Source organism: Protopterus annectens, chromosome 15.part0 (assembly GCF_019279795.1).
Source record: "Protopterus annectens isolate FY-2018-M chromosome 15.part0, PAN1.0, whole genome shotgun sequence".
NCBI classification, from domain to species: domain Eukaryota; kingdom Metazoa; phylum Chordata; order Ceratodontiformes; family Protopteridae; genus Protopterus; species Protopterus annectens.
This window is the reverse complement of record NC_056749.1, coordinates 263,150,668-263,170,667: the sequence shown is the minus strand read 5'-3', so window position 1 is coordinate 263,170,667 and position 20,000 is coordinate 263,150,668. Positions and strand designations below refer to the sequence as shown.

General features: G+C 43.6%; 1 protein-coding gene across 1 annotated transcript in view; it reads left to right on the top strand.

Annotated features, from left to right (window-relative positions):
* OGT (O-linked N-acetylglucosamine (GlcNAc) transferase) overlaps positions 1 to 20,000 on the top strand; it is a 2,411,396-nt gene that overhangs the window by 485,846 nt on the left and 1,905,550 nt on the right. The window contains exon 3 of the mRNA XM_044057256.1: positions 13,705 to 13,948. Coding sequence (XP_043913191.1) covers positions 13,705 to 13,948 — 244 coding nt within the window. The remainder of the gene's footprint in view (positions 1 to 13,704; positions 13,949 to 20,000) is intronic.

Genomic DNA, 20,000 nt, shown 5'->3' with positions numbered 1-20,000 from the left:
CTGTGTTAAAGGCTGCTTGCTTCCATTTGAGATGTAGGTGTCATTCCCCATCCATTTGTCCAAGTTGCACTTGATTTGGATTTGAGAGTAACTCAGCTTCACATGGATGGGAAGCCTGTTCCATAGTAAGGTCTCTGCAGCAGGTCTTATGTCACAGGCAAGGTAGAAGTGTTTAGAATGGATAATTCTGTTTGTTTTGCCAATATGCAGGAAGGGCCATCTGTGTGGCGGTCAGTACCTTGTACACCAGGCATAGATCTCCACTCAACAGGCTTTAGGAGACTGAATAAAAGTTATATAGCTTTGAGACTGTCTGCATTGGACTTTTTCTTAAGCCTTGTATTCTTTTTAGTGATTAACCTCAGTGGACCTTCCACTTGTTAGATGTGCTTGGTTATATGTGTAACAAATGGGGAATTGTTCTCTGTGATGAGTCTGAAGGCTGAATATAGTCGAATAATGACCTACTTGGATCTAGATGCCATAACTTTTTTTTTGTAAGCCAGTTTTATCTGAATTTTTTTTAAACTGCTGTGGGCTGTTTTATGAGAAAATGTACTATTGAGACATTTTAACTGAAGTATGTACTTCAGACTGTGTGTGTGTTGGTGTTTATGTATATTTTATTACAACTTGACCTTCATTATTTTGCTGCTTGCAGATTTTTCAACCATTTTATTTCTTTTGCTGCTCCTGTAAAAGGGTCTTGGAGTTGTGATTTTTTTTTTTGTGTAGTGCTTGTGCATTCACTTTTGAAGAGGGACTGTGTGGGACAAGTCTTGTGCGGCTTATGAGCACTTGTCTGACAACTTGCCTTCCAACTGTTTGGGTACTTTAGACCTGCTGCTGCTTCTACTCCAAAACCATAAGAGCCCCGCCTGCCAGTGTTTCCTCCTCTGGTGGGCGAGTCTGCAGTGGCCCTTCATTTTTCCTCAGCCTGACAAAATGTCAGTGGAGTCCGATAGACTGATGGAGCTGCTACTTCAGATTATTAAGGCGAAGACACTTGATGGAAAATTGGTCCTCAAACTCTTATCAGATGAGTTTTGCTCTGAAGATCAGGTCTTAGGGCCACTGCTGATAGATGGAGCATGTTTACACCCCAGAGATGGCTAGAAATAGGATTCACACAGGACCTTCATTTAGGAAGCAAGGGAGAACCAGCCCCTCAAATGGTGAACACCAGGAGTGTCCAACCTTTTGGCTTGCTTGGGCCGTGTTGAGTGAAGAGGAATTATTTTGGGGCCCCATTTAAAATATGTATATAGTTATAACTGTTCTGCTGTCACTAGCGACCAAAATAGATGACCTGGCTCCACTGTAGGTGATATCAAGCAGTAAATTTAATAATGAATGTCTAATAGTTGCCTTAAAGTTATAATTCTCTAACATCTTAGTTACTGTTTTTTCCAGATGAACAGGTATGGAACCCTTTGAGCATAATTTGTCCAGCTCTTAAGAGAAAGATACTATGCGCCTACATGTATTTCTTTTAAAACAGTGAAGTATTTTACATTAAAAGCACAATGCTTCCCCACATTTTTTAGAAATTCATCAGGCAACAAACAGTGTAGAAATGGAAACTTGGGATGCATGTTTAAACTGCCATTGTCACGTCCAGATAATATCCCACTGAACTGCCACTAAATGTGATGTCTGACTATACCCTATCAGACTGTCAACAATAATGTGACGTCCCCTACTATCCTGCGTCAGTAACTAAAGATCTTCAATCCTCCCTACTGCCTCCAGTGTGAGACTGTCATTTAAACGGGAATAAAATTTTACAATTTACCCCTTAACGCGCAACAGGAACATGCCCTATAGCCTGGGACTGGAATGTATACTTTTGTCCATCCCTAGTGTAACTTGTCATTATACCCTTCAGAGCAGTGTGTCCCCGTTTAAGACCTCTGATGCACTCGCACTTAAATATCACACATCCAAACACTTCTGAGAATGTCTTGACACAGATTTCCAGTTTTGTTCCTTTCCTCAAAGTAGTATGGTAATGCTGCCACCAATCAGTGTAGTGTCTTCAAAGGCCTGGCTGTTTAGGTCATTTGCTACTGTATATTTTAATATTTTCATAATTGAACACCCCTTTAAAAGGGCATGGAGTGGCTTGAGAAGTTATCAAGGAAGTGTAAGCGCGCACAGATCAATATAGCACTGATTGACCACCCACAACGTAAGGTAGTAAAAATATTTAATAATGAACAAAATTATTAAAAATAATATAAAACAGTAATTTCCAATAAACTGAACGCTGTCTCCAGATAAATGAAACCAATGTTGTAGGATAGAAATCCAGCATTCAGAAAAACTTCTATCTGACCAAAGAACACTGTCCCTAATCTTAACTAAATTATTACAGTAGAGCAAAGGCAGGCTTAAAGTTCTTGGAGTCATTGTGTATTTACTGCACAGCATAATTGATAACTGAACTAACAACTGACTTCTGTAACTGACAACCGTCTTCAGCAGGCTCTTATAGACTAGCCTGTCACAACTATTCTAGTTTTTTTAGTTCTAATCCTAACTTTTATTTCATATTTTGAAAGTCAACCAGCATCTGATAAAGTTTCTTCCTGTCTTTCAGCTTGTGACAGTAACACAGCAGCTTTCAACATTGTGATGACCTATTCTGCAGATCAGCTGTTTCTGAGACAGTAAGAACTTATTCACAATGTCATAGCTAGTCATGCTGGCATATAATACATAGGTTAATCTGAAATTATGTACAAACACTTAAACATGCTAGCACTAATAAGTGTCCATTTCTTCACAACCAGTGCAAATTCTTAAGATAAACATTGGCAGCTGGAATTGGACTCTCTGCTTTTCAAAGGGACTTAGTGTGGGTTCCAAAGTGAAGATAAAACGCATGTGAAGTTGTTCTGTCTCGCCGTTTTGTTCTTACACGTGGGTCGTAGCTGATCCCTCGACTCTGAATCGGCCACTTTTCAAGTTCAGACTCTCTGAGAAGCTAGAGACCTAATGTATATCCCATGATGCTCTACTTTACATCCCCAGATCTAGTTTGCCGCTGCAACGGATCAACAGCTCGTCGGAGTTGGCTCAGGCCAGTGAATTTAAATTTCTAATTAACTTTTTTCTCAAAAATTTGTTATTTGTGTCTAAATATTATATGTATAGAGAGTGTTTAATAGTATAGTGTTAGGATTTTGGTTAGTTAGATTCTTAGAACGTTAAATACTTCCTTTTCTTCAGGTCTTTGGCTTTTCCTTGGGCGTGACAGGGCTCTGTCAGCCGTTTTGTGTGTATGTATATGTGTGTGTATATATATATATATATATGTATGTATATATATATATATATATATATATATATATATATATATATATATATATATATATATATATATATAGTTAGTGGTAGTTCTATATACCTTAGCTAATAGTAGTTTGTTACACTTTTAAAACTCTATACTTAGCGTGATTTAGTAGACTGTTAAGATATATACATTTATACATATCTTTAACCATATCGTAGTGTGTGTTATTGTTAAACCATGTCTGAGAAACAAAAATCTGAGAAACAAAAATCAGGGTTTAAAAGGTGAGAGTGTGGTCAGAAAATGTCTGTTACAATCACTCGACCTGTGTCTACTGCTTAGGCTCGGTACACTTACAAGAGGTTTGCTCTATCTGCCATTCCTTTAGCGCCAGGGTCCTCCTGGAAAGTCGCAGGAAATTGGTGGATAGAGGACTCCTAAAATCTGAATTTCAGGCTTCTTTAGATGAGGCTGATACCTATTCCAAGGCTTCGAAGGGGTTGAAGTCTTCCAAAGGGTCCTCTGAGCCAAAGTCATCGGCTCAGAGTTCCTCAAGCATGGTTAGTGCATCGGCTCCACAGTCCTTGGAGCCTTGTATCGAGTCCTTGCCTCTGGGTCCAGTTGTGGAACCGATATTGGAGACTCCTCCGTCTCCAATTCTTCAATCGGTTCCATCTTCGTCCCCTTCGACCCATCCCTCGACTCATTCTTCCAGGCTTTCCGATGTGGACCTGGACCGAGTGGTTAAGAGGCTCTTAGAAATTTGCCCAGGGCCGGGTTCTCTATCTGCTTCGATCCACTCTGCTTCGAAGCCTGAAATGCCCCCCTTGGCTTCTCCACCTCCTCCTCCGAAGCCAATCGAGCGTTCGGAGTCGGGTCACACGGAATCGATATTGGTAGAACTCTTGGAGCAGAGGTTTGATCCTCCTCCCTTGGCTCAATCGACCTTTATCTCCTCTTCGGTTCCGACCGAGGAATCTCGGGGCCGACGGTCCCTCGCTGGCTCCGGTGTGGAGAGTCGAACCAATACTTCGGTTCAGACTCTTCCACTTGGGGCTTCGGCGCAGGTGGCCTCTGCTCAGTCCTCTAGATTGGAGCACGGGGTCTCAATCCGGGGAGAGCTACCGGTCTCTTCGGAGCCGACTGACTTCTCGGACCGGGATTCTGGTGCCTTCGATGCCATGAGGAAGGTCAAGTCTGCCAAGACCACTACCTCCTCAGATCTGTCTACACCTTCCCCAAAGGGGCCTCTTTCTACCTCTTCCCTGCAGATCCCCACAAAGCGTCGAGATCCAGGGCCTCAGGCATTCTCATTTGGTGACCCCTCCTCTCTGGGAACCTCACCAGACGCCCCCACCGATGAAGTCCCTATGAAGAGATTGTTCAAGAAATTGTTCAAGAGGAGGCACTTGGATTCCCCACAGGAATCTCAACATCGGGTACAGACTTGGAGGAATCTGAAGGGTCCCCACGGTCCCCCTCAGAAGATGTCTCCTTCGCAGACATATTGGAAATCTTAAGGCAGAGGGGTGATTGGCAGTCCCTTGCCCCTTTTGAGGACGAGTCTGTTCTTAAGGCCTTCGGATCTCAACCATCCACCTGGGTTACGCCACCCTTCGATGAACTGATGGAACTGGTTGCTCTAAGGGTGTGGGAATCCCCTGACTCAGTGGAACCGGTCCCACGGAGGCCCAATAAATTTATTACTTCCCCCACTGACAAAGCCTTTCTGATGAAAAGTTGATGCCATGGTGGTGGTGGCGGCCACCAAGAAAGTGATGTCGGAAACCTCTTCGGCTGTCCATCCTCCTAATAGAGATTCTAGGAAGATGGACGGATATGGGAAACGCATATTTAGTTCTGCGGCATTTTCCATGAGGTCGCTCAACTACCTGACACATTTTAGCTGCCTTCAACGAGATCTCCTAAAAGAGCTGGGAGATGCTCTTCAGGGTAATACAGCCGAGTCTTGGAAAAGGTGACTGCACAACTCAACACCCTCAATTCAATAGTAAACTCATCCATGCGCCCCATTTCATATGCGGCCGATGGATCGAGTAGGGCAGCAGGCTCAGTGATAGCTCTTCGGAGGCAATCCTGGATGCGCCTTTGCTCCTTTGCGGAAGCCTTTAAATCTTCAATACCACATTCGATGGGTCAGCCTTGTTTGTCTTCAAAGTTAAGGAGACACTAGGTGTGAACAGGAAGGGAAGACTGTCTGCTGTAGGGGTCAGTTTTTCCACTCCAACCAGACCGTACCCCAAAGGGCAACGAAGTGGAAAAGTGTGGTTCCGAAAACCTCAACGAGCTTTCCAAAACACACCTACCGATACCCCCCTCTAGAGGCAGAGGAGGGCGTAGAAATGGAAGACCACGTCCAAACGGCAGAGTCTGTCTGCAGAACCAGGGCGACTGGGACCAGTTCTCTGGTAAAGCCCTATCAGCATTCCTGAAAGGAAGCCCGGCTGTCCTACTCTGGAGGCAGTTGGGGGCCGCTTGGCTTTATACCCATACACCTGGCTAAACATTACAACGGACTCTTGGGTAAAAAGCATCATTACCAGAGGTTATTACATCCCCTTTATAAAAACCCCACCTATATGTGCAAGGATCCCAGACTTACCACCCACTCAGAAAATTAGCAGCCATAGAAATCAAAAAGCTGCTCAACAAGAGTCATCCAGCCAGTCCCGGCAGACCAAATAGGATCCGGAACTTACTCGAGGTTCTTTTTAGTTCAAAGAAAACAGGGTCTGGAGGCCCATACTAGACCTCAGCAAACTCAACACCTTCGTCAAGAAGGCAAAGTTCCAGATGGTCACGCTGCAGTCGATTCTCCCTTTCTTATCAACGGGGCGATTGGATGTGCTCTATAGATCTCCGGGATGCTTACTATCACATCAGAATGGACAGATCATCCAGTGATCACTTGTGTTTCTGGTTGGGAGCCAGTCATTACCAATTCAGAGCCCTGCCGTTTGGCCTCACCACAGTCCCCAGGGTGTTCACTATATGTATGGCAGAGGTCACGGCTCACCTGAGAAGGTTGGGATTCATTGTTTCCATATCTGGATGACTGGCTCCTCACCGCCACCTCCAGTCATCAACTAATCCAAACGAGACTACACATAGACCTTTTGTTCCCAGTTGGGCATAACCCTAAACTTCGAAAAATCTGCGATATCTCCCTCGCAGCTTATTACATTTATAGGGGCAGAACTGGACACAGTCAACGCAAGAATCGTAACTTTAAGAAATCAAGTTTCCAGTCTCTTAGCCCGCAATAACTCACCAGTGTCCCAGATACTACAACTTTTAGGAACCACGGCAGCCACATGGATAGCAGTCCCATTAGGCCGCATGCACATGTGAATACTCCAGTGGTTGCTCTTCGCACAATGGTCTTAAATACCCATGTCTCACGAGATCAGGTTAACCAATCTTTGCAAGAAGGATCTCAGCTGGTGGTTGAACAGCAACCAAGTGGTAATGGGTCGTTCCTTCATTCTTCCCCAACCCACAGCCGCAGTGACCACGGATGCTTCCCTGACAGGGTGGGGGGGGGGGGGGGGGGCTATTTCATGGAAAGACTGTCCAAGGCACTTGGTCAATCATAGAAACACACTTGCATATAAATATCCTAGAGCTGAGAGTGGTGTTCCCAGCGTTGCACCACTTTCACGACTCTCTTCCTCCAAGTACAATTGCTATCCAGACGGACGAACATGTCTGTTGTCTGGTACATCAACAAAGGGGGACAGATCATACCCTTTATGCCGGGAGGCCTTAAGGATTTGGCAATGGGCTGTATCCACCAGACACTTTCTGATAACGCACATCCCGGGGTCATCCAACGTGATAGCGGACAAACTAAGCAGAACCATGCTTTTGCCCCACGAGTGGTCTCTCAAACAGGTAGTGGGCAACTTTTTCCGCAGATGAGGCCAGCCTTGCCGCGACCTGTTTGCATCTCCGATGAATGCCAAATGCAGCAGCTACATTGCCCTTTATCCCCCACCGGGGAACAAACCCAGGGACGTGCTCGTACACGATTGGCCCCCGGGCCTCCTGTATGCCTTTCCGCAGATACCCCTAATTCTCAAATTCATGCAGAAAGCCAAAAGTCTGGGAAGGACTGATCTTGATAGCCCCGTCTTGGCCTTGACAGATTTGGTTTCCCTTCCTGCGGAAGTATCAACTGGAAGAACCATGGATTTTGGTCCCAGTGCCAGATCATCTGACTCATTTGTCGGGAGTTTTCTATCCCTCCCTCACTTCCCTAAAACTGACAGCTTGTCTGCTCCAATTCCCACATTAGCCAGGTCACAAGATTTGTCTGCTGCGGTCCAACACATTATAGTTTCCTCTCATAAACTGTCCACCAGGAAACTATATAATGGCAAATGCAAACTGTTTGTTCACTGGGTTTCTCAACATGACACTGACCATTATGTAGCACCTGTCCATACCAACTTAGAGTTCTTGTCTTACTTGTTCTATGATGGCGTGGCTGCTACCACCATTAGAGTTCAATTGGCTGCTATCTCAAACTTCCATGTAGGCTTTAACGGCTCCAACATTGTCACACAGACTAAGTAAAGCATTTTTAAAAGGAACCCACCACCTCAGGCCACCTATTAGGCATCCTGTCTACCCCTGGAATTTGAATCTGGTTTTATCCCAACTGATGCTCACCCCCTTTGAACCTGCTTCATCTTGCCATTTAAAGTTTTTGTCTTGGAAAACTTTATTCCTGGTAGCCATTACATCTGCACGTAGGGTCTCTGAACTTCAGGCCTTGTCTTCCAAACCCCCATACTTGATTTTTCACCCTGATAGGGTATCCCTCAGGACTAATCCTACCTTTCTTCCCAAGATCGCTTCAGAAAATAACTTAAATCGGTCCATTGAGCTCCCAACTTTCTTTAAACATCATACCCACAAACTGGAATACATGTTACACAAGCTTGATGTACATAGACAACTGAGGTTCTATCTAGATAGAACGAAGGATTTCAGACAATCGGATCAACTCTTTGTTTCTTATGCAGACAATAAGAAAGGTTTCGCAGTGTCAAAAACCACACTATCCAAGTGGCTGTGACTGCATCAGATTCATTTATGCTTCCTCGAATCAACCATTAGAAACTAACATCAAAGCCCACTCTACCCGAGCTGTTTCTACATCATTGGCTCATGCAGCTTGCTTGCCTTTAGATACCATCTGTGCAGCTGCCACATGGTCAAAACCTCACACGTTTATTGCTCATTACAAAGTGGATAGGACCTCCAGGGACAGGGCTACGTTTGGTTCCACTGTGCTCAGGAATGTTCTTCCGTGAGCCACCCAGGGTTAGGGTGCTTGGGACGCTACCCACGTGTAAGAACAAAACGGCGAGATAGAACAACTTCACATAAAGAAGTTATGTCCTTACCATAACATTCCATGTGAGTTCATCTCGCCTTTTGTTCTTAAATTCCCGCCCACCTTCCCCCTCCAGTCGAGGAGATGGTTGCCTTTGAGGATTGGTTCAGTTGTCAGTCTGTTAATACATTCCTACTCTACTTGTTTCCTTTTACTGTTATAATTATCTAAGCAGGTAGACTCCATAGTCTTATTCTGTCAGTAGGCTGTCTTGGTTGCAGCACACTAGATCTGGGGATGTACAGTAGAGCATCATGGGATATACACTAGGTCTCGAGCTTCTCTGAGAGTCTGCTTGAAAAGCGGCCGATTCGGAACCGAGGGATTGGCTCCGACCCACGTGTAAGAACAAAAGGTGAGATGAACAACTCACATGGAACGTTATGGTAAGGACATAACTTCTTTTTTTTCCCCCCCACCTTTTGTTGTAATACTGTTGTTCAACTTCAGATCTTAACTAATCTCAGTCCTCTTCCCACCCAGAGATAAGTTTCCCCCTCCAGAGTATGCAGAAGCCTTTATTAAGTAACCTCTTCAGTAGTCTTTCCTCCAGAGAAAGTAGACATGCTTCCGTACTTCCTGGGTTTCTTAGGTCACAATTGGGCATCTGCAAGGGAGTTTCTCATGATTCTGGTGTATAGGGTATCCATGGTTCTATTTTTTCCCCTTGCTTGACTATGTGAGAGAAACCCAGTGATGACCTTATCAGTCTGGGTACTGCATCTGCATCCCTTCCCCTTTCAGATCCCTTTTAGGGGATTTTTGATGAGACATTGGGTGGTTGACCAGTCATATAGCTTGCAGTTCAGGTCTTCCATTCTTCCTTGCCTACCCAGATCTGAAGAGACTAGAGGGGTTGGACCCATTTTAAAAATAGGAAAATTAAACGATCTGTGATCCTGTAGGCAGGAATGCATGAGAAATTTTGGGAGTGTCCATGCTTTAAAGGCCTTGAATCATTTTTTGTCCCTATAGTCTCTAGGGGTGCAGACAACACCACAGTGATGTTATATAACTGGAGGGGTCCAGATTTTGCCTACCTTATAGTGATAGCATGGTAGGTAGCAACTCTGATCATTATGACTATTCAGACTTCATAGTTCCTGTCGCAGGAAAACCATTATTGCAGACAAACTCAGCAAGGCCGCAACCCCCCCCCCCCCCCCATTGTGGCAACTTTTTGTTATCTTTAACCTGGGGTGTTCCAAGAATTGATCAGACTGTGGGGAGACGCCTCTGTTTTTTTGCCTCCCTTTGGAACAGACAAAGAAATTCCATTCCAGTACTAGTTTCAAAAATGCTTGGAAGAGCTTTCTTAGTCCCATTGAAGAGAATATTCGTCTACGCTTTTCCACCCTTTCCACTGATATCCAGGGTTCTTCATAAGAACCAGGACACTGCAAAATTGTGCTAATGAATCCCTTTTGACTAAGGCAACAACGTTTTCCTTTTCATTTTGTTTAAGGGGGGGGGGGGTTACCGCAAGCTTCCCCACAGACTGAAGATATTTGCTCAAGACTGGGCATTTGATCACCCCAATCTGTTCATTTTGGGCACCTTTGCCATGCAGCAGCTACTGAAGGAGGTGAAAAACCCTATTACTAAAGAATCATGTATGAATAAGTAGAAAAGATTTTTTAGTTGGTGCCAGTCAAAGAATTAGGATCCTTTTCAGGCCTCTGCTGCATCTGGTTCTTGATTCTTATCTTCTGTCCAATGGCCTGTAATATTCCTAAATCCAGGATCCATTTGTTAACCAATTCTGCTAGTCTGTCCTTAGACCCCCCCCCCCCCCAAGTAATGTCCAAGTTAAACCATTTTTGAAAGAGGTGTTACATACTCCATCTACCCCGGAAACAAGTAGCTCTCCTTGTGATTTGAATTTTGTGCTTGAGAAGTTTACTTGTGCACTATTTGAATCAGCTCATGAGGCTGACTTCTAATTCTTTACTTGAGACTGTTTTATCTGATGTAATCTAGGACATTAGTCTAACATCTGTTATGAAAGCGTCTGAGTAAACTCATCCTTGCCTTGGGTGTCAGACAAGTAAGGGATTTCTTGCACACACCTTACTTCTATGCCTAAAGCGATGTGAATTTACTTTAAACCAGACTGATCTCCCAGATTTGTCAGGTCCTGTCCTGGTACAGAACTTGCAGTACTAGGCCTTTAGCACACAATAGTAATGACAATGAATAATTCACAAGCTCTAGCTTCATACCTATAATCCTTTCCTGACTCTTCCAAATCTCATTGCTGCAATTAAGACTAAAAAGTCTCTTGACATGTAGTGCTTCAGGATTGACTTAAGTTTTTCTTTGGTAGAGAAGGAAGTTAGTGTACTTAGTCAGCCTTTATCCCCCCCCCCCTTTTTTTATTTCTATCTTCATCCTTTCAGTCTTAGTCTGTTTTTATCTAGTCACATCATCATAGGCTTAAGGCTATTTCTTCTGCTTCTCCCTCTGTTGCAGCTTGTAGCTCCCTAGTGGTTATGTCTTGTAGTGATTGTCTTTATGACAGAGAAAAAAAGGTAAACTGATTCGGGAAGTGCAAGAACTGTGGGCATAAGGTCACATTTCTTATTCAGGACAGGCCACCTAGCGTAATAAAGGTACTAGGGTTAATTGATGCTTTGATCTAAATGGTTCCTCATGGCAAGCTCAACTTTAAGATATTGCATTGGAAGCCTTGAACTCTGTGGGACCAATCCTATCAACCTGTGTCTTGCAATCAGTTTGTCAAAGGCTTTAAGAAAGTTTACAATAGTGGAACCATACACATAATTTAACTGATGGATCACTTTACCAAGCCGTTTTCCCACAGCAACTACAGATGTCTTCCATCAGGCGGGGGCACTACTTGAACAAAGTGCACTGATAATGCAGTACAGAAGAGCTATTCCCTGCACATCAGTGCAGTCATTGTGGGCAGTCTACCTACTGTTGCAAGCATTTCAGGATGTACTTAAGGTGCAGTTTCCATTCAGTCAGACAAAGTGGTAGGATGGTATGTTAAAAAGAAAGGGGTAATTAAAACCTACCCACTGCAGAGAAGCAGTGAGATTGTGCGAATGGGTATTTGCTTTGCAGTGTCATCTCATAGCACCCATACCTGGGATATACAACATGATTGTGGACAAATTGAGCAGGCAGCTTCTGACTCCCCACAAATGTACTTTGAATGCCAGATTAGAGCACAGTACATTAAAGAAGTAAGGGCAACCCTGTCCCCCCCAAAAAACATTGTACTTTCCCCAAGAGATTTGAAGTGATATTTTGGGTGTATAGAATGTCAAATTTTTTTCTTTAAAGCTAGCTGTTTTAGAATAGGGGAATTACTTTATCTGGAGGATGCTGACATAATATATCTGTAATTCTGTTATGGGTAGGAAGGAGCTCAAGCATGTCAGTAGTTGATTGCAGTCATTGGATGGTGCCCAATGAACCAGTTCTCTTGTTCCAGTGTCCAGATAGACCAGAGAAGTAAAGTCCCAATAAGTACACAAGACCTTTGTTCCTGAACGTGGGAACAAGGGAGAGAAAATCCTTCACAAGTCCGATATCCACAGATAGCTCAGAAGCTGCCTAGTCAAAACTTGAATCTTCAGGAATGCTGATCCTCTGTTTCAGTAATAGGAAAGTAAGAGGAAATGACTGGCAATTTCAAAAGACCATTTTCGGGTGTGTGTTTCATGCTATTGCCTTTTTGTTATATTCACTATAAGAAGCCACTTCCAGGCAGGGTTGCAGCCCATTCCACAAGGGCTTTGGCTTCAGTGGCTTTCTGGAAAGATGTGGATTGAGAAGTATTTTAGAGGCAGTAACATGGTCATCTGTGCACATTTTCACGAAGCACTAGAAACTGAATTCCTTTTCCAAGCTCAGAGCAGACTATGCTTGGACCATTCTTCAGAGGTTCCTGCAATCTTAGTTGTCCTCCCTTTTCCCTTTCCTAAGCTATCGCAGTATACCCACATGGCTTCGGTTACTGCAGCAGTGATCTGTTGTAGCAGTAACCCACGGGTGTATGTGAGTAATGCTGGATTTTACCAGTAGTTGGAGTGGTTTGATAACGTCATGAGGGTGAAGGCTGATTGACCAAAGAAAGCCAGCCATGGGTGAATCCAGCATTATCCACACCCAGCCACAGGTTAGCGCTATTATACAATGACATTAAGAAAAGTAACATTTTTCTTAAATGTCCTTGAATAACAGTGTTGTGGTGCTCTGCTGCTTTTTCCCCAGTATCCTGGAGCTTCCCTGATGTGCTGCTATACTGCACATGTGACTTGTGATCCCACACTTGCATAGTACATTAGTGCTGTTTAAAAGAAGCAACGGAGAAAGGAAGATCTTCATTGCTTTTTTAATTAAAGCAATGAAATCCTGAGATTTGAAATGAACTGGAGAGAGAAAATAAGGATGATTGGGTACGTTTTGCTGGTTTTGTGTAACGTATCTGATTATCCTTGTATTTGACTCTGTCCTGTCTCATGTTGGTTTTAAGTCTCCGGGTTTTGTAATTATATTTATATAACAAACAAAAAAAGTAAAATTTTAATAGCATATATTAGTGGGAAAAAAGTCCAGCAGACTAAACTTTTTTCCATTGGTATATGCTCTATTTACAATGGGCATGCTGTTTGCACTGACCAGTTAGTGTGCTGGTTTTTGAATGTTAATGGTCAGTCGTATAATAGAACATCTATTTTATAGGAAGTTTTACTTGCACAGCTGTACTTTCCTATTAGTGAATTCAAGAATGGGGAAAATGTTTGCATTCTAGAATTTTTACCAGAGGTGAAAGTTTTTCTGAAGTTCTTTGACAAGACTGACTGTGATCTTGCATTTTGAAGTTGTAGTTTTCTGATTTTTAGCAAGAGTAACTAACCTGAGTGTTTATCTCTGGATTATGTTCGATGCTGACCTACTTTTAAGTGTAATTTTGTACAGGGTTGTTTAATTACCTGTCTTTTTACAGGTCTGCACATTTCAGTACTCAAGCTATCAAGCAAAATCCTATGCTTGCCGAGGCCTATTCTAACTTGGGAAACGTGTTCAAGGAGCGAGGACAACTACAAGAAGCCATTGAACACTACCGCCATGCACTACGTTTGAAGCCAGACTTTATTGATGGTTATATTAACCTTGCTGCAGCTCTTGTGGCAGCAGGAGACATGGAGGGGGCAGTGCAAGCATATGTCTCTGCTCTTCAGTATAATCCTGTAAGTATTTTTTGAATTTTTAGTTCAGTGCATTACTTTAATTAAAGATACGGTTTTGCTGTTCAAGAATGGAACACTTAAGTTTTTCTTGTTTTCTAGTTTAGGTATGGTAGTGCTAAGCAAGCCCGTTAGTGGAAAATTTGCTACTTTTTTCGTTTTAATTACTGTTGCAGCACTCCTGGAGCTTGGGCACTAGGTGCCCCCCTCTACCATGGTTTTCAAGTTCAGGATCATTGCCCTCTGTATTATATGTCCATGCATACCAATATAAGGACGACATCCACCTACTTCATTTCAGACCTTTCTTCACATAGTAAAAAAAAAAAAAAACAAAAAGGGGACATCTGCTGTGCTTTTCACGTCACTTTTAGTTTGTATAATCTTCCATGTAGTCACTTAATTCTGACGTACAGGAACTGGAGTGTACCCTGTTCGGGAAAATTTTCTTCCCTAATTTTGGCTGTGGCATCTGGGTTGATTTTTTTTATTAGGATTGGTAGCGTTGTCTCCTCATAGCAAGACGTTGTCCCGTTCAATTTTCAGCTAGAGCTTTTTCTGTGTGGAGGCATACGTGAATGGGGTGTGCCTTCATTGAAGGTTGTGCGTCAGGGCTGGTAACCTGCTACGTAAAAATCCACTACCAATCATTAACGTACTGGAGTTCTGCTGTGGCGACCCCTAACTGGGAAAAGCCGAAAGACACAAACAATTCAGGACTGGTGTTTAAGAAGGGTGGATGTGGTGTGGTAAATGTATTCTACAAAGGACTTCTACAACTGCTGTGTTGTGTCCTCCTCTAGATCACTGTTGCAGTACTCCAGTGCTAGAGTTATTCTGCCAAATGTTATCTGACGTCAGTCAGGGGTACCAAAGCCTAAAACCTTGATTCCACATACGTCCTGCATATAACCTCAGCTTGCAGGCGTAGATGGAACATAAGTGAACTTATAAAAGTGGGATCTTTAGACTATCTTGCCATCTGTCCAAGGCAGAAGCTTTTCTAACATGCGAGTACTTGTCATGTGTTACTGCCAGGATAGTCAGTTAAGTACTCCCTTGGGCAGCTTTCTTTTTCTTATTTGTAAAAATGTGCTCAAGTCTGCTAAGAGGGAAGTGTGATTCTGAAAGGCAGAAAGACCTCCACTTTGTGTTTTGCTTAGGCACTGGACATGATTATTGTAACTAAAATTTATTGTTCTTTCTAAGACCCTTTAGACCAAGTTAGTTTCCTTCAATACATGTCTAGCAATCCAGTGTCTCAAGACTGTGGCTGTTTAAAAAATGGTGAAACGTACTGCCTCTGATGTTGCACTTGGATCCAAAGTGCAGAAAAAAAATGAAACTGGTTGCTTTTGCAAAGTCTGACTTTCTGTGCATTTGCTAAGATGTAGCAAGAATCTGTGGTATGTCAGCTTTGTGGAGATGCCCACTGCTGTGACTCCACAGGAGGCCAGATGTAGTGCCTCTTGCACATCCATTAAGATTGAGTGCCTAACTTCTGTGTGATGGAAAACGGACACACACTACTTTTCCTTTGGTTGATGACCAAATATGCTTAACCTGTATATAAATCTAAAGGGACAAAAACCTGTATTTTGTTATCCATATCCACAAACAGTCTTGGTCCGACGTCGGTTGCTGTCACCTCATCCCTGACGTCAGTGCTCCAGGGGTACATATATTGCAACCAACACCATTTTCTTAAGTCTTTCTTGCCGCGCGGTGCCCGAAGCAGAAGCAGTTCGCAAGTGCCGGTCGGCCAACTCCTGAGATTTTCGAATTTCAGACGGAAGTCTTCTATAAAGCTAAGTCCCCCATTGGGGAAACTTTTCTTGCCTCAGACCGATGTCAGAAAAAGTTAATTGTATTTCTTGTGGGAAGCAAATACCTCAAGGCATTTTCATTCTTAATGCATACCTTGCCTAGGCCCTGATCACAACGTCACTTGTCGTTTTTGTGCTAGATTTAATAAACGTACTATTTAAAAGACGATTTGATTTTGCACGACACTTACTGGCAGAAAATTTAATTATAATATGACGTTGGAGCCAACGACTACCGGCATGCACAAAAAGCGCAGGAATAAGGATCGACAGCCCAGGCCTAAGCCCGATTCTGGGGCCTCGGTTGATCCGGTCTCCGGTTCTCCAGTTAACAGTGAGGCTCCGACGCAGCCTCTACCGCAGTTCAGGAACCAGAGACCGCTATGGATATTTTGACGGAATGTACTAGGCCGACGCAGCCTTTTACTTCAGGCCCTACCGACTATTTACCTTCCAAGGACGTCGGTACTTCGGAAACGCTATCGCCTTCTGAAGGCGTTTTCAGACCAACGACTCTTACAGTCAAAACGTTTTCCAAATCAAAGACTCATTCCAAATCTAAAAAGGCTTCACTTCAGTCTCCTGTTCAAGGCCCTATGCCTAAGAAACAGATGCTGAAGATTTGATTTCTCTTATCAGGGGTTCTCAGCCTCCTGCTGACAAAAGGCCTAGACGAGGAAGAATCTGTTTCCTCTGAACTGTCTATTTCTTCGGATTCCTCTGAGGACCAAGACTATTCCTTCTCTCCTTATGAAGATTCTGATGCTGAGGACTCTATTCCCTCAGCTTCCCCTCCAGAAGATTGCTCTTTTGGGAAAACTTTACACACTGAGGGAACATTTTCACTGGGAAGGTCAGGATTACTCTGATTCCAAGAAAAGGCTCAGAGGCTTTCTTTTTCTCCCCCAACACAGACCTCTAGCCATCCCTCCTGTTTTGGACATTGTGGATGATATCTATTTAGATTCCAGTTTCAACCCTGATTCTTTACCTCCTGCTCCGGCCAAATCTGACATACTACAGAGTACCTGATTCCCACAACTTTCTTTACAAAAGCCCAGTAGCTGACCCAGAGACTATCTCCCAGGGTCCCAAGGGGGCTAAGGCTTCCATGGCTAAAAATCCAGTACCTTCTGAAAGGGATTCAAAGCACTAGACAGATGGGGGAAAACGTTTTCACCTCAGCCACTTTAGCTATGAGAGCTCTAAACTGTCAATTTCATATGCTTAAGTATCAGCAATTTCTGATCTCTCAGTTAAAACAAAAGATAACCACCCTCCCTCAACAATCTGAATTGAAAGAAGTACAGGATTTGTTGCACGCCACTGAGCAGGTGGGCAAACGCACCTTACAACGTGGGTTTGATTCTTGAGGCCTCCTGCAGAGCAGCTGTCACTGTTTCAGTTTTACGTAGGCATGCCTGGTTTAAGGAACAAAGTCTGCTTGATCATGTTAAAGCAAAACTATTAGATGCTCCCTTACAGCAGGATGTTCTGTTTGGTGTTAAAGCAGAAGTTTTAAAGAAAATGGAAGATGAGGCAAAATCTATGCAGACAGTCAAAGATTTCCTAAGATTTCCTACAGGTACAACCCCCTCGCTTCAGCAGAAACTGGCCAACAAAAAAACTGGTCCTTTCCAGCCACTGACAGGCCTCAGAGGGGTAAATACAGGCACCCAAGGGGCAGAGGACAATCACAAGCTCAGTATAAACCTCTCCAATGGGGCACTCCAACCCAGAAGGGAGAAGACAGGTCTCAAGCCACCAGAAGGCAAACTCCATGACTTGCACCTCAGCTGGCCAGACAAAGCTCTTTTGTCAGCCCCCCTGGGGGGAAACTAGCACTATTTGCAGACAACTGGCATATGGTCACAAAGGACAAATGGGTCCTAGACATAATTTTACGAGGATACAGATTCCACTTTCACACCTTGCCAATAAAAAGAGGAATGCCAAACCTGCCACAAAATCAAAGGGCAGAGGCTCAAAAACAAATTACAGCTCTCATGGCCATGAGAGCCATTCAAAGGGTACCAACTCAAGAGCAAGGCCTAGGATTTTACTCAAGACTCTTCCTAGTACCCAGAAAAGAAAATGCTTGGAGACAAATTCTGGACCTTTCAATTCTCAACACTTATTTGCAAGTTCCCAAATTCAAGATGCTAACTCTACAGCAGCTACTTCCCATGTTGGGCAAGGAAGCATGGCTGGTAACGTTGGACCTCAAGGAGGCATACCTGCATGTCCCTATCAGACAAAGTTGCAGAAGATACCTCTGTTTCATTGCAGGTTCGACTTATCAATTCTCTGCACTGCCCTTTGGCTTATCTACTGCACCCAAAGTATTCACAAAATGCCTGGCACCAGTAATTGCATATTGCAGACAGAGGAATTCAAATATATCCATACCTGGACGACTGCCTCATCCAAGCAGAAAGAAAATACATTCTTTTTACAACATCTGGCTTTTGTGAAGCATCTACTAAATTGTCTGGGGTACATAGTAAATGAAAAGAAGTCAAAACTAGTACCCTCACAAAAAATGACGTTCCTGGGTGCCAGCTTGGAAACAACGGCCCGGAAGGCTCATCTTACACCAGACAAGCAATTACAACTGACTCAGTATTTCAAGACAGTGGCAACAAAGACCCAATTAACTGCAAGAAAAATTCTGCAGGCTTTGGGCTTCATGGCATCTTGCATTTTGATAATATCATTTGCAAAAATGCATATGAAGAAACTACAATGGTACCTAAAAAGCGTATAGTCTCAACACAGCCACAGCTTGGACACAGTGATATCTCTCATTCCCTGCTTTCAACAGGAATTTCTGTGGTGGGCACAGGCATGTCACCTCAACAAGGGTCAGCCTTTCACCTTGCCCCCACCCAGGCAAACTATCACAACAGATGCTTCAGATTATGCTTGGGGGGCACACATGGCAGGGCAATGCATTCAAGGCCTATGGACTGCAGAACAAAGAAAACTGCACATAAACCAAAAAGAGATGCTAGCTGTACAGAAAGCTCTGACAGCCTTCAAGGATCTACTACAACCTGGACAACTGGCAATAAAGACGGACAACACCACAGTAATGTGATACATAAACAAGGGGGCACACATTCCTATCCTCTTTGCAGGCAGGCAATAATCTTATGGAACACAGCTCTCGCCTGCCAAGTCCAGTTACAAGCTCACTTCCTGCCAGGGCAGAAAAACACATTGGCAGACAACCTAAGAAATATCAAGGATCCCCATGAGTGGAAGCTAGACCCACAAGTATTTGCAATGATAACTCAAAGATGGGGCCTACCAAATATAGACCTGTTTGCCAGTCCTCAAAACTACCAGCTGAAAACATTTTGTAAAAGGACATTCCACCATCAAGCTTGGAAAGTGGAAGCACTCTCCTTCAGTTGGAAAAACCTGACAGCATATGCCTTTCCTCCATTACCTCTTCTCACAAAGGTTCTTTTGAAGGCCAAAAAGGAGAAACCTTGAATGATTCTCATAGCCCCAGACTAGCCACGCCAGCACTGGTACCCACTATTGAAGAATATGGCTCAGTCCACAATGGATATTGCCTCAAATACCTCATTTGCTCACGCAGCAGGACAAGCATATTCTACACAGCCAGATCAAAACCTTAAACCTGGCTGCATGGCAAATTAAGCAGCCAACCAGCTCCTCTTTCACAAGCCGTGCTGGATGTTATTCTAGAAGCCAGGAGGCCAAGCACCAGGAATGCTTACTCAGGCAAATGGAAAAGGTTTTCTGCTTGGAACCAAGCTAAGGGTCAAGACACAACTCCGCCTCATATGCCTCACATTCTGCAGTAGTTAGCTGAGATGTTACATAAAGGACTTTACTTCTCCTCAATTAAAATCCATGCTTCAGCTGTTTCAGCTCACTAAGACAAATCCACCTTTATTTTCAAACCCACTCCTAAGGCAGTTCCTCAGAGGGGCAAAAAACATTAGACCACCTAGAAGAGCTCCTACACCAACATGAGACCTCAACTTTGTTTTGGACAAACTAACACTACCTCCCTTTGAACCAGCTTTTTCTGCAGACCGCCCTGCTACTGGCAATAACTTCTGCTAGGAGAGTTTCAGAATTACATGCTCTTATGGCAGTGGAACCTTTCCTCATTTTTCATCAAGACAGAGTTTATCTACAAACTAATCCTTTCTTCATGCCAAAGGTGGTTTCCAGTGTAGCTTTAAATC